Source organism: Rana temporaria, chromosome 6 (assembly GCF_905171775.1).
Source record: "Rana temporaria chromosome 6, aRanTem1.1, whole genome shotgun sequence".
In the NCBI taxonomy this organism is placed as follows: domain Eukaryota; kingdom Metazoa; phylum Chordata; class Amphibia; order Anura; family Ranidae; genus Rana; species Rana temporaria.
In genome coordinates this window covers 60,504,525-60,519,533 of record NC_053494.1, presented here as the reverse complement: position 1 = coordinate 60,519,533, position 15,009 = coordinate 60,504,525, and the positions used below count along the sequence as shown (strand labels likewise).

Below are 15,009 nucleotides of genomic sequence, written 5' to 3'. Positions count from 1 at the left end.
ACTGGCAGTGTCATTGCCATTTGTTGACATTAATTAGACTTTCCTACTTGGTAGATATAGAAAAAGGATTGCTGGGTAGTCACCACAGACACCGTATCCCCAGCACAAATGAACATTAAAAATACCTAAACAATACAAAAGTACAAATAATTTAAATTATAATTTATTCCAACATGCATCACTATTGTATCATATCACTATTGCATCATATCCTCAGTCTCTGACCATCTCTTGTATCATGTCTGCAGTCTCTGACCACCTCTTGTATCATGTCCTCAGTCTCTAACCATCTCATGTATCGTGTCCTTAGTGTCTAACCATCTCATGTATCATGTCCTTAGTCTCTAACCATCTCTTGTATCATGTCCTCAGTCTCTATCTCTTGTATCATGTCTTCAGTCTGACTACCTATTGTATCATGTTCTCAGTCTCTACCTATCTCTTGTATCATATCCTCAGTCTATGACCATCTCTTTTATCATGTCTGCAGTCTCTGACCATCTCTTGTATAATATTCTCAGTCTCTAATCATCTCTTGTATCATGTCCGTAGTCTATGACCATCTCTTGTATCATGTCTGCAGTCTCTGACCATCTCTTATATAATGTTCTCAGTCTCTAATCATCTCTCATGTCCGTAGTCTCTGACCATCTCTTGTATCATGTCTGCAGTCTCTGACCATCTCTTGTATCATGTCCTCAGTCTTTAACCATCTGTTGTATCATGTCTGCAGACCCCGCCCCCTTTTCGTATCAGCTTTTTTTTTCTTTTGGCCGATACCCAAAACACAGTTTTTGGACGATAATTTTCGGTGGCCGATAATTTCGGTGCACCTCTATTAGCATAACAGATTGCGCATCTTTTGTGATATTATCATTCAATAAATTTGGTTGGAGTCAGGTGGATGCAGATGAATGTGCAACACTACAGCAACAATTCCCGGAGAGTTTCTAGTTCTCTCCCTTACAACTGCATTTTCAATTCTCTGCTGTTTGCTCACAGTCAGCCACATTGCTACCATTTACATGAAACTGCTGTGTGGGTGATTGGGTGCCCTCCAAGTTCCTCCACGCTACCCTCACTCCCTTCTTGTATGTCTTTTCATTATACACCACATGCATGAATGTGCGATATTGGGGATTCCTTTTCTTCTCTCTTCATTGTCAACATCAGTGCCTGACCTCACAAATGCGTTTCTGGAAGAATGGTCAAACGTTCCCATAGACACTCTCCTAAACCTTGTGGACAGCCTTCCCAGAAGAGTTGAAGCTGTTATCGCTGCAAAGAGTGGGCCAACACAATATTGAACCCTACGGACTAAGACTGGGATGCCATTGAAGTTCATGAGCGTCTAATGGCAGGTGTTCCAATACTTTTGGTGATATAGTGTATATTGCTAAAGCTGACAATTTACCTTGTTATTTCCTCTACTGACACTGTTTTGGTGCTTGATGTAATCATCCCTGTCCTTTGACTCCTCTTGGTCCCCTTTGGATTGAGGGCAACACAACAAATCTACAGTCATGTAGGATATTTTTCTGAAGAAGCTTATTGCGAAAAGCATTGTAGAAATCATTGACCAGCTTTAATAAATGATAATATCATAAAAGATACGTCATCTGTTGTGCAAATCCATCAATAGATGAATTGTTTAACAACCTGTTGTTTGATGCAGGGATGATGATGGCCACCTAACCTCCTCCTTCCTTTTTCTTGTATTGTGTCAGATTTTAATCAGTCATATATGTTACAATAAAGTAAATTTTTTATTATTTTTGCTTTTGTATTGTTGGCACCTTAAAAGTCCAACTCCAGATGAATTAGGTATTTTAAACGTTAAATTTCCAACTTGTTAGTTAGTCATGTATTGATATTATTCCACCTTATTAGATCAAATCAATAAAGCGGTAGTAAAGCCCACTTTGTGATTTTTACCTACAGGTAAGCCAAAGCGGGCTTTACTACCACTTTATTGATTTGTAATAAGGCTTACCTGTGGGTAAAACAAATATCTCCTAAACATGCACCGTCTAGGAGATATTCACCCTGAATGCTTCCAGGTACCTTGCCAGAACTTCCGAAGATGTCAGCCCTCTCAACGGTGACCAGGCACAATGGGAGGGCTTGGTTTTAAGGCAAGCATTCCATAATGTGCTAGTATACGCTGCATACTATCACATTTGACAATTTTCCTTACGTGTGAGGTTTTTTTTTTACCAGCCGTGTGATCACAGAAGACCAGCAAGTTGTTGCTGCATAGTATTGTAGCTAGTAACTGCAGCAACATTATTCAGTAGACAAGTGGGTGACTAAAGCGCTAGCCAACAGTGAAAATTAAAAGTGACCAGTGAAAAACAAAATGCTGCTCAAATCTAAAATGTGCTAACAACAAATAAAGGTCTGAATAAAGAATGATGAGCGCAAACTGAAAATCTAAAAGTGAATATAAAGACAGTCCATAGGGGACTGATAACAATCAATAAAGATATGCAGTGAATTCAAAATTAGTGAAATAACCCAAAACTGATAATAAATCCAAAAATAAAAGTCCAAATATATAAATCAAAGTTTGGATAAATCAATCTAGTGTGCCAGTGATAAACAAAACTTCTGCACTTCGGGCATCAATGTGGACAATCTTGATAACTCTTTGCTTAGCCTGGGCTCGCAGTGCGCTTACCTCCAGACACTGGGTCATGCGTGTCAACGAAATCCACTGTTTGGGAGGATTTCGTTGACACGCATGACCCAGTGTCTGGAGGTAAGCGCACTGCGAGCCCAGGCTAAGCAAAGAGTTATCAAGATTGTCCACATTGATGCCCGAAGTGCAGAAGTTTTGTTTATCACTGGCACACTAGATTGATTTATCCAAACTTTGATTTATATATTTGGACTTTTATTTTTGGATTTATTATCAGTTTTGGGTTATTTCACTAATTTTGAATTCACTGCATATCTTTATTGATTGTTATCAGTCCCCTATGGACTGTCTTTATATTCACTTTTAGATTTTCAGTTTGCGCTCATCATTCTTTATTCAAACATTATTCAGTAGCTAAAGCTGAAAAAAAAAGTCTATTTCTTTAGTAAAACAAAATCGCCTCATGGATATCACACATTTAGCTGTTGCTCAGTTCGGTAAAACTGTTCCTTTCATTCTGCCTGCACAGTTTGTAAATGCCAAGCGACTGGCACTGAGACTTGTAATTCCAGTTGTAGTACACTAAGCATAGCAGGTACTGTGTTGTACACATCCTCATACAGAAACAGCTGTGTATCCTTTTCAGTTAATGCAAGGCTTTCTGTGATTGGAGAAGGGGAAGATGAACATCATAATCTGTCCTCCTCCAATCACAGAGAGACTTGCCATCGGTGAAAAGAATACAAGGCTTTTTCTGAACAATCTACTATGTTCAGTGTACAGCAGCCAGAACTACAAGTCTTAATGCAGACTTTAGGTGCTTGCAGAACTGTGGGGCTGAATAAAAGTAACAGTTTTATGAACGGAGCAGCAGCTTAACATGAGACAGGCTTCAGTAAAGGCAATTTATTCTTACATAGCAAATGGCCCGAATTTTGGCTGCCAAATGACCGGGACACTTTTTGCGATTCAGCACTGCGTCGCTTTAACTGACAATTGCGCGGTCGTGCGACGTGGCTCCCAAACAAAATTTACTTTTTTTCCCACAAATGGAGCTTTATTTTGGTGGTATTTGATCACCTCTGCGTCTTTTTTTTTTCTTTTTTCGCTATAAACAAAAATAGAGCGACAATTAAAAAAAATATATATATATATGTTGTACTTTTGGCTATAACAAATATCCCCATTTTTTTTCTCAGTTTAGGCCGATACGTATTCTTGTACATATTTTTGGTAAAAAAAATCGCAATAAGAGTTTATTGATTGGTTTGCGCAAAAGTTATAGCGTCTACAAAATAGAGGATCATTTTATGGCATTTTTATTAATAATTATTTTTTTACTAGTAATGGTGGCGATCAACGATTTTTATCGTGACTGCAACATTATGGCGGACACATTGGACACTTTTGACATCATTTTGGGACAATTCACATTTATACAGAGATCAGTGCTATAAAAATGCACCGATTACTGTATAAATAAGACTGCAGGGAAGGGGTTAACCACTAGGGGGCTAGGAAGGAGTTAAGTGTGTCCTAGGGAGTGATTCTAACTGTATGGGGGCAGGCTTACTATGACACGACACTGATTACTGCTCCCGATGAGAGGGAGCAGACGATCAGTGTCATGTCACTAGGCAGAACAGGGAGATGCCTTGTTTACATAAAAAGAGGAAAGGAGGGTGCATTTTTAAGGATACCCATTGTTCTGAGGAGGCAGCAAGACCGCAAGCATTGTTTTATCCAGAGGGTTGGCTGCAGCACTTACCTATAGACTAAGCCCCCAACCACAAGAGATTGCGTTTTGAGATGCCTTGTTTACACTGGCCTCTCCCCGTTCTGCCGCTCTGTGACACAATCGCGGGACACCGGCGGACATCGAGTCCACAGGTCCCATGGGCACATTCACGGAGCTAGCGGCAGGTGCACGCCCGCACAGAGAAAAATTCTAAGTAATGTAAATATACGCTACTTTGCGCAGCCGTGCAATTCTGCCGACGTAAAAGTACATGGCGCGGTCGACAAGCGGTTAAACACAGATCACCTGAAAAACAAACAGAGAAATCTGTAGCCACTATAAAACTCTGCTACAAAGTTGCTGATGTGATGTGGCCCTCAAGCCCTGTACATACAATTAGAATATCGTACAAAAAATACCGCTTTCGAAGAGATCATACGATAATCTGATCGTTGGTACACAGCTGTCGTCTGAAACTTTCCGAAGGGACAAATATAATTTTTTTTCTCTTACGATACCAAATTATACGATTTTTGTTTGGTCAGGAACAGTTTTCGTTAGAAAAAACAATACACATACATTACATCACTTCCCAAAAAAATTCTGTCATATGAGAATTTTTGTACTTTTGCAACCTATTCAATATGAAAAAAAAAAAACAGATGATCATTCGTCCGATAATCTCATCATGTGTATATAGCGCTGCTATACCACCTGAAAAACTCATGCCCTGCAGTCTTCAGTGTGAAAGCCCGAAGGCATATCAAAGCGAGTTTCCACCTTGGAGTCAATGGAAACAAAAATAATTTGACTTCAATGGCATGCAATAGCGCATATGACCAGAGATGGGGGGGCGCCGGAGAGCCTCAAAATCACTCAAAAAGGCCCGAGGACACCTCGGCTGAACTTGAAAAATCTCGGAAAGGCTCGGGAATGCAGTACAGGCATACCCCACTTTTAAGAACACAATGGGGTTGATGTACTTAAAGTGGAGGTTCACCCTAAAACAATTATCTAACATTACATCCAGCATACTAACGACATGTACAGTATTCAGGTATTTTTTTTTTTCGCCGTACATACCGTTATATTGTTATTTTCCCCCCGGCTTCCGGGTTCTGATTCCCGCAGGACTGGGCGTTCCTACCCCTGGGTTAGATGATTGACGTCTGGTGAAAAAATTCCCATGACGCATAAGGCGTTTCACCAGTTTTCCGTAAATAGCCGACCTGCGAGTCGGCGCTATACGGCTCCTGCGCCCGCCGTGTAGAGCTGACTGCGCAGGCGCCATATAGAGCTGACTCACAGGTCACGCTATTTACGGAAAACTGGTGATGCGCCTTGCTGTACATGTCGTTAGTATGCTGGATGTAATGTTAGATAATTGTTTTAGGGTGAACCTCCACTTTAAAAGTGGGGTATGCCTGTATTTCCAAGATTTTCCATGCATTTCCTCCGGCGCCCCCCACCTCAGGCCAAACATGGTATTGCACACTACTTTGGCTTTAATCCTGCTCGTTTTGTGAGACAACACTCACAAACCATAAAAAATACAGTGCTCGTATTGCGAAACGCTCGTTAACCGCGTTACTCGCAATCCGAGGTTCCACTGTAGATAAAAAGACGCAAAGTAATACAACTGTGCTTAATTAATACATCAATAAAAATGATGTTGTGAACATAAGCAGTGCAAGTGTCTGATCGTGACTTGGTATGAGGTATTGAAAAATCTCTGCAGCCTGGGATCAAAAAATCCTAGCTTCAACCTTGGTTCAGCATTTGCAGTTAAATGTCTAGAGCAGCCTTTCGCAACCTTTTTAAGAAAGAGGAAGCCTCAAAATAACTTCAAGGTCTCAGGGCACCACAGCTAATAAATATTTAATCTACAGCTCATGAGACAGCATGGCGACTATGATTTAGACAAGAATAAATAATGGAATAAGGAATGTGGCATACCTGGAATTTGACACCCAGGACTGCTCTATACGACTATATTATTTAATGAAATTAAACAAATGATAATATTGGCCATAAAATAATAGGACTCCATTACATTGGAGGTCAAGGGAAGAGTTGCCCCTTACAATGATGATCAGTGAAAAGGTGACCCCTTACGTTGGCGTTCATGGGAGAAGATTCCCTTTGCACTAGTGGAGGAAAAATTCACCTTACATTGGTGGTCAATGGGAAGACTGTCCCCTTACACATAGGTCATTGGTGTCAGTGGCAGCTCATCAGAGAGACACAAATTGCTCATTGCTCAAGAAACCCCTGGCAACCTTTTAAGGAACGATATGGTTAAGAAAGGCTGAAATAGAGCTACCATGACCTCATAAACGATTTAATTTCCTATATTCTAAGCATATTACCCATGTTACCGTATGTCAGAGAGTGTTAAGAATTCTTACTTGAAATGCGCCTGGTGAGGCTATACGTAGATCTGGATGTATCTGAAGATGATCTTCTTCTGTCTGGTGAGGTCTCCTGTGGCGTTGGAGGTGGCTCGCTTGTTGTATTGTCTGAATCCCCTTCCTTTTCATCACTGCGATTATTTATCCTATGTACAAAATGATTATTAATTATTTGCATGGTACAAACATCAATAATACACAGAATGTAGGAGGTAACTGGACCATTTTTTCTAATAGCGTTTTAGCATATATGGTAGTATATTTATGTGTTAAAAACTTCTGACAGATTTAAAGAGAAATATAATATTTTGCTTCAAGTATGCCAACCCGCCAACTAGAGAGAGGTTTTTAAAGAGTATTGACCTTTTTTTTACATTTTGCTATGTTCAAACGTAGCATAAAACCCAGGGCTGTCTTAATGAGAGGGCACACCTGGGCACTGCCCAGGGGCCCCAGCTGCATGGGGGGGGCCCTGCCCTTTCCCCAAAGCAGCTGGTCCTTGAGCCCGGGCTGCCCCTTTACATCCCAGATATCTCCCCAGCACTCTGACCCCTCTACACCCTAGATATCCCCTACCTCAGGGCTCAAAATTTCAAGTCCTGAGCTACTAGCCAGGCCTCAAGAGTTACTCGCCACCAGTTGCCCCACCTAATTCATACACTGCCCTGCACCTAATTGCACCCGTAAACATGCCCTCGTAGATTATCTCATGGAATGACAATGTTTTATGCAGAATCAAATTACAAAATTAAATATTACCAACAACAACTTGAACAAAATGGGACAGGGCACTGGGGGCAGACCAGAGGGACAGGGCACTGGGGGCAGATCAGAGGGACAGGGCACTGGGGGAAGACCAGAGGGACAGGGCACTGGGGGCAGACCAGAGGGACAGGGCACTAGAACTGGGTCTCTTCCCCATTCTCTTGCTGTCTCCTCTGCAACTCCCATCCATCCTCTCTCTCTCTCCCATTCATCTCATCATCAGGAGCCTGTGTGTGCGGCTCTACGCTTGCATGTCCCCACTTCCCCCTTTTATTCAGGCTGGCAGTGAGGAGAGGAGCTGCAGCACAGCGGGAGGGAGTACAATCCAGCGCTGAGATCCACACAACTGCACAGCCATTGACACCATAGCACAGCGCACACTGACAGCGCACAGCACACATTGAGACCAGTCTGTTCACAGTGCTCAGGCTAAACTGTTGGACACTTACATAGAGCACAAGGAGAAGAAAACTGCACAAACTAGAAGGCTGCCGCTCTCATGTCAGGGCAACTTTCAGTGAGCGCTGCACCGGAGTGGTAATTTTTGCAATCCTCCACCTCACTCATTACTTTCTGCTCTCCAGCTACATTGTTCGGGCCCGGGGGAGGGAGGCAGGCTCAGAGAGGTCATACTGTTAGGTCCCATGGCTTAATGAGAATTGTAAGGAGAGCACCTGTGTACTGCTCTGCCTGTGCGCGGCTCATCAGACTACTTTTCCCGAGCATGCACCTTTCCTCTTCGGCCGCCAATCTCATCTGGACTCTAAGTGTAGGCACAGATTGGAGGGAGAGTGGTCATGCAGCCCTGTCATCACTCGCCCCCAGCTTAAATCCACTCGCCAAATGCTAGTAGGCGAGTGGAAATGTTGAGGGCTGTCCTACCTCCTACCTACTTGATTTCTGTTTACCTGCACTGTCTCCATTGTAGGGGCCCCAGAGCATTACTTTTCCCAGGGGCCCATGATGCCATTGAGACGGCCCTGCATAAAACAGCCATGTTGTAAAAAGACAAAAGCAGGGGCGGGCAATAGAAGATTTTGGGCGCCCCCGGGCAATAGGAGATTTTGGAGCCCCTGGGCAATAGGAGATTATGGGGCCCCCAGGCACACACTGTATATAAGCACACAGAATATACATATATACACTGAAAGGCTACTGGAGAGGTGGGGCAGTTATAATCTTGGGATTTTTAGACCAAAAGGATGTCGGTAAGGGACATTTCAGGGACAGATGTAAAAAAAACACAGATTTTTACATACTGTCCCTGGTTTTACTGAGGCTGGCAACCCTGATGGGGCCCCCTAGTGGCATGGGGCCATCGGGCAGTGCCCGAGTGCCTGAATGGGCATTCTGCCCCTGGACAAAAGTACATATTTATTGAGCTATTTGAGCTTTAAATGATCGGGTTCCAGATCATTTGTTGTATTTATCTACAACTGCTGTTAAAAGGAAAGTTAAATGTATACAATTTTATTGTAGTTGGATTCATTTTATTTTTTTCTGTTTTGTTTTTTGAAAACTCAATTTTAAGTGTAGTACAAAAAAGTAATACCAGAGTATACAGTTTTTTCATTACCTACAAAAATTAGTATTGGACAATAAACTTTTAATACATAACAAAAGGTTTTTAGAGCATTACAGCACAGCATCTATAGCACAGCAGAGCAGCTCCCTTTTGTCTGGTAGAAACCTGGGACTTATGCCACGTACACACGCACGGAATTTCCAACAACAAATGTTTGATGGGAGCTTTTGGTCAGAAATTCCAACCGTGTATAGGCCCCATCGGACATTTTCAAAAATTTGAGAGCTGGTTCTCAAATTTTCCAACAAAAAAATACATTCTCGTATATTCCGATCCTGTGTAGACAATTCAAACACACAAAATTCCATGCATGCTCTGAATCAAGTACAAGCCGGAAGCGCTCGGTCTGGTAAAACTAGCGTTCATAATGGAGATAGCACATTCGTCAAGTACGAGACGGAAGTGCTCGGTCTGGTAAAACTAGCGTTTGTAATGGAGATAGCACATCCGCTGTAAAGGCACGAGGCTGAAAAGCGCGAATCGTCTCTCACCAAACTTCTACTAACACAACTGGTATTGAACTTCACTTTACTATTGCCGTCGTACGTGTTGTACGTGACCGCGTTCTTCACGATCGGAATTTCCGACAACATTTGTGCAACCGTGTGTATGCAAGACAAGTTCAAGCCAACATCCGTCGGAAAAAAAATCCACGGTTTTGTTGTCTGAATGTCTGATCGTCTGTACGCGGCATTAGCCGTCTGATTTGGGATAAATCTCACTGATCTGATTTCTCAGATTCTAAAAACAACTAAATTATTTTAGCATAGCCAATAAGTAATCATGCTGATGATGTGAACAGTAAACTAGACGGCCACTTGCTAGCTAGATAGAAGACTATGTAATATTAATCGAAAAAATTATATTTACCAGCCTGAAAAAAAATTAAAATGTATTTATAAAAATGAGAACCCACTTCTCTAGTTCATCTTCCCATACAGTTGCAGAAAATCTGACTGCCTGTAAATCAAAATATTAGCCCTACAATAATGAATCACTATCGGTAGGTTTTCAGCTTTTCAGCATGTGCAATGTGAATGTTGGTGAAACTAAAATCCCCTGATTTTTTATAGGATAAGTTCACCTTTACAGAAAAAATATGTAATTCACATATTTTTGCAAAAAGTACATATATAATTTTTTCAAGTAGGAACATTAAAAGCATTGCACCCAATATCAGTAGATCACAAGTGCAATGTGGGCTCCTGCATACATGTACTCAGTCTGTACTTCTGTGCTTTCTGTTTGTAAGCCAGAGGACATGTCAATGGACTACGAGAGCGTCCCCGCTGCTCATTCACGTCCCTCTGACGCAGTGGCAGACGCAGCTTGTGGTTTGTTTATTCAGAGGAAACTGTAAATGAATGACACGGCCAGGGCCGGATTCCCGACAAGGCCACTGAGGCCAGGCCTCGGGGCGGCAGTGGTTGCAGGGGCGGCGCCGGTTGTAACACACAGCGGGAGACTGCTGTGTCACGGAGATAACTGAAAAGTTTGGGCGCGTTGTGATAAAAGTCCCGCCCTCCTCCTAGACCAGCTTGTGTGATAGAGGTAGTGTTCTGTCTATCAAATGAGCTGGTCTAGGAGGAGAGCGAGACTTTTAGCACAGCGTGCCCAAACTTTTCACAGTGAGCTCCGTGACTCAGCAGGAGCAGGAGATCCCAGATCTGCGTAATGCACACACTGATGGTGAGGCTACATTGTTTGGCACAGTAAGGCTGCAATGATGGTGAGGGGGGCTGTAATGATAAAGAGGGGGGATGCAATGAGGGCACAGTAAGGCAGCAATGATGGTGAGGGAGGCTGCAATGAGGCCATAGTAAGGCGGCAGTGATGGTGAGGCTTCAATGAGGGCACGGTAAGGCTGCAATGATGGTGAGGCAGCAATGATGGGCAAAGGTTGGGGGACTTTCAGTTTTTTTTGGGGCGGGGGGGGCAGCATTGGAGGACCCAGCCTTGGGGCGGCAAAGGGAGTATATCCGGGCTTGGACACGGCTGTGTGGGCAGAACCTTGCACAGTCACACTCTTTTCAAAAAGTGGCAGGGGGAAGAACCCCCAACCGCTGTCACGGGGGAAAGGGAGATCAGGGGAGAAGCTGCCAGAGGTGGAACATGTTCCAAAGGTGAACTTATCCATGTTACCCAGAATACAGAATAAATGCCATTTAGGCTCTGTTCACACTAGTGTGATTTCAGAAGCGACTTGAGTCCCACAAAATCACATGACAATGGAAATCACACTGTTTTCAATGGTGCCTATTAACATCAATGCAACTCAGTACTGTGCAACTTTGAAAAAAGTTCCTACACTACTTTGGTGTGATTGCAGCCCAGTTTTGGCCCCATAAAAGATGCAAACCCCATCCATGTAGCATCCAGTTGCACTACATAATGGCACAGAAAGTCGGATCAAAATGTCATCACTGATGGGGCTTAGGATTCATTATGCATTGTGGAGCACTCAGCGGTCTCACATCCTGCCGAGTGCCCTGAAAATTTGGGTGTTCGCCGAATGGGCGAACAGGCGATGTTCAGGCCGAACTTTTGCTCAGCTCAAACATTTCACCCATCTCTGCTTGCAAGTAATAAAAAATATATATTATTGATGCCCTCCACCCCATAGCTATTATTTTGCTGCAGATTTTTTGCCATTAATATTTTAAACGTATCTGCAGAAATATATTTGCTTGTTTTAAAACTAACACTGGTACAAATTGGATTTTTTTTTTTTTTTTTTGTTTTATTTTTGTCCATAGATTGCATTGAAAATAAAAAAAAAAATTGCAAGGCAATATTGCTAACTAAAAGTCTAGTTAGTACCAAAAACTGATAAATGTATAACTGTTATCTTAAAGGGTAACTCCACTTTTGTAGGAAAAAAATGTCACAAAAAATGATATATAGCATATATAATTGCGATACGAGACATATTGTAACATAATGTTATTAAAAATTACCTATTTTTTCAATCTGCAGTGCTGTACATTTCTGTAAAATGCAATGCAATACAATATACCAACCTGAAGGTGTTCTGTACACAGATGGTGTACGTTCTACAGAAATGTCATTTTCTGCTTGTGTTATTGTCTCACTGATTTTCCCAGAATTCTGCACTAAGATGCAAATCAGATTTTGGGCATTCTCTGCAACAAACATGTCAGCTTTGGTGGAATACTCTCATCTAAACGGATTCAGACCCTACCACTTTCCTCATTAGCATGTTGCAAGTGAAGCAGCTAATCACTAATGAACAAGTCACTCCCATTCACATTCACTTAGCATATGGACACACACAAACAAACATCTATTTTAAAAGGTAGGAATCTGCAACAAACTTTGTTAAATCCCTGCAATGTACATTGACCCCTCAGAGGTGAATGTTTTTATTCTCAAAAAATGTGGAGTTACTCTTTAAGGTATGACAAATTTATAGCCAAATCAATAGGCCCATAGCAGAAATATAAAACATTAGCTCTGGTCTGTAAGATGTGAACAGGTAGAAGAGCTGAAGTGGTTAAATCAGTGATTTCACCTATATACTTTTTTTGGTTACTTTATCACACCCCTGTCTCATAAATGTAAAATACAGAACTCTAATGACCAACAGCCACTAGCATTATTTCTTCACTATACTAACATCCATGGTGGTGTTTGTGCTGGAAAGGGCCCCAGGATCTCCACTTCATCTTCACTGGACTGGCAGCAGGTACAATCATAACACTTTTGACAGCAGTTTCTGCACGTCCAACGACACAGCAGCAGATCCGAAATTTTGGAGAGGAACCCCTGGAGAAGAAACAGCAAGAAGTACTAGATTACTTGTGAGGATAATTCATAGACACCCTTTAGAATTCCATAGGCACCCTGCCAGGGCCGGCCCTACCATGGGACCCAATGGTACCATTGTACCAGGCAGCACTTTCAGGGGGGCAGCAAATTTCCTGCCTGCACGCCATCCCATTCTGACAGCTCCACTCTCCACTCCACTGTGGGGCTAATTGCCGCCAGACCGCTCCACTCTCCGCTCCACTGTGGGGTTAATTGCATGAATAGAGCCATAACAGGTCCTTTTTATACTCATATATACATGTATAGAGCCATGATAGGTCCACTTTAGTTATCATGATATAAAATAATGGATGTGGGGGCATTTTGGTGGGCGTAATTTTTTTTGTGGGGGGCAGCATTTCATTCTTGGTACCAGGCAGCACAATGTCTTGGGCCGGCACTGCACCCTGCTATAACTATAGGTGGCACAAGCCCCAAATGACCAGTGGTGGGGTGGGACTTCAGCTACCTACCCCCCAATTTCATGGTTTCTGTGACCCCAGGTCACCAAGCTGCGACCCTTAAAGCTCTATCGTTTTTTGTTTTTTTTTATGTTTATGGCAGGTGAGGCAGACTCCCCTGACTACACGTCCCTGCACTGCACTGAAACTATCGAGACCGGAACCTGAATTCATCATAATCTGGCACCGAGCTCGGGAGTGTCCAAATTGGAATGCCTTCCCAGTGTTTTGTGGGTGGGTGGTCAGAGCTTGATGGGGAACTGAGAGACTAGCTCCCTATCAGGTCCGCTCTTTTATTGAGTGACAGAACGCATCAGTGGGTGCATCCATGTCCCCAATTCAGTCTAATAGAAACTTTCAAATTCGCCCACTGCCATTAATGTCCATCAAAAGTAAGGCAGCCCTGATGGTGAACTAGCCCATCAGGTTCCACCCACGCATTGTCACATTTGGATAATGACATCACCCACGGTTGTGGCAAATTCAAAGAGGTATGCTAAATTGACAGGTGGCACCGCATGTCAAAGCTGGCTATTTAAGTCAATAGAGGCCATGCTTGGTTCCCAGAATTAGTCCTGTTCTAAATTGTCGACAGTGACTACTTAGCCACACTCTTTTCAGAAAATGGGCAAGCCTAGCCTTATAAAAATAAACCCAACTTGCGGCTTTGTACATTTGCATGGTCACTGAAACTCAGTTTTACCAATAAACGTATCATTTACAATGCATCCATCATCTCTAAGAAAATGTAAAACTATTGAATTACAAATGATTGCTCCGGGCAATGTTTGTTTTTTAAAAACAACATTTTAGCCTTTACAACTACTTTAGAGATGTCAATCCACTGTACATTATGCATTTACTTCTTAACACAGCAACATCTTCAGATGGTGTATTAACCACTTCAATATAGGGCACTACCGTCCCAATCCCCCCCGCCCAGGCCAATTTTCAGTGCTGTCGCACTTTGTGCGGTCATGCAACAATGTACCCATATACAATTTTGATCATTTATTTTCATTAATTCATTCATTTATTTTCCCCACAAATCGAGCTTTCTTTTGGTTGGTAACTTTGAGCCTGGCTATTATGGAAACATTTTTTATATTCCATATATATATTCAATTGCATACGGCTAAAAACGCATCTCATTTAAAGTCCCAAACCCTCTCCCCCTTTTATCCATTTACAGGGATGGAGGCCTGTGGTAGTTTCTATCATATGCCTCATTTAAAGTCCCAACCCTATCCCCCCCTTTTTAACACTATCCAGGGATGAAGATGCATTTCAGGAGTGGAATAAAGTGCCTCCACAGATCTACCACTGACAGTTAATTATGCATTGTCATTTTTTGACTAGCTGACCCAGGTTGATGTGGTCTGCCTTTAGTTTGGTGGTATTTTTGGTTTGGTATGCATGTTTGGTTCCACTCCTGCATTTCTTTGTTTTTCCAGTGCTCTTTTTTGCTAGACCATCTATAGGTAGGGGCGGGTTTAGGTGATCACCTGTCCCCTATCTATTGATTAGCACGCCTGTGCTCCTCTTTAGGAGACTTTAAAATTCATAGTTAGGACTGCAGT

At 42.4% G+C, this 15,009-nt stretch overlaps 1 protein-coding gene across 2 annotated transcripts in view; it reads right to left on the bottom strand.

Moving 5' to 3' along the window:
• The window catches only part of SYT17 (synaptotagmin 17), a 228,729-nt gene that overhangs the window by 156,064 nt on the left and 57,656 nt on the right, over positions 1–15,009 (bottom strand). For both annotated transcript variants that reach the window (XM_040356898.1, XM_040356899.1), the window contains exons 3-4: positions 12,778–12,926; positions 6,788–6,936 (exon numbers count right to left, since the gene is read on the bottom strand). In XM_040356898.1, the coding sequence (XP_040212832.1) occupies positions 6,788–6,936; positions 12,778–12,926 (298 nt within the window). The remainder of the gene's footprint in view (positions 1–6,787; positions 6,937–12,777; positions 12,927–15,009) is intronic.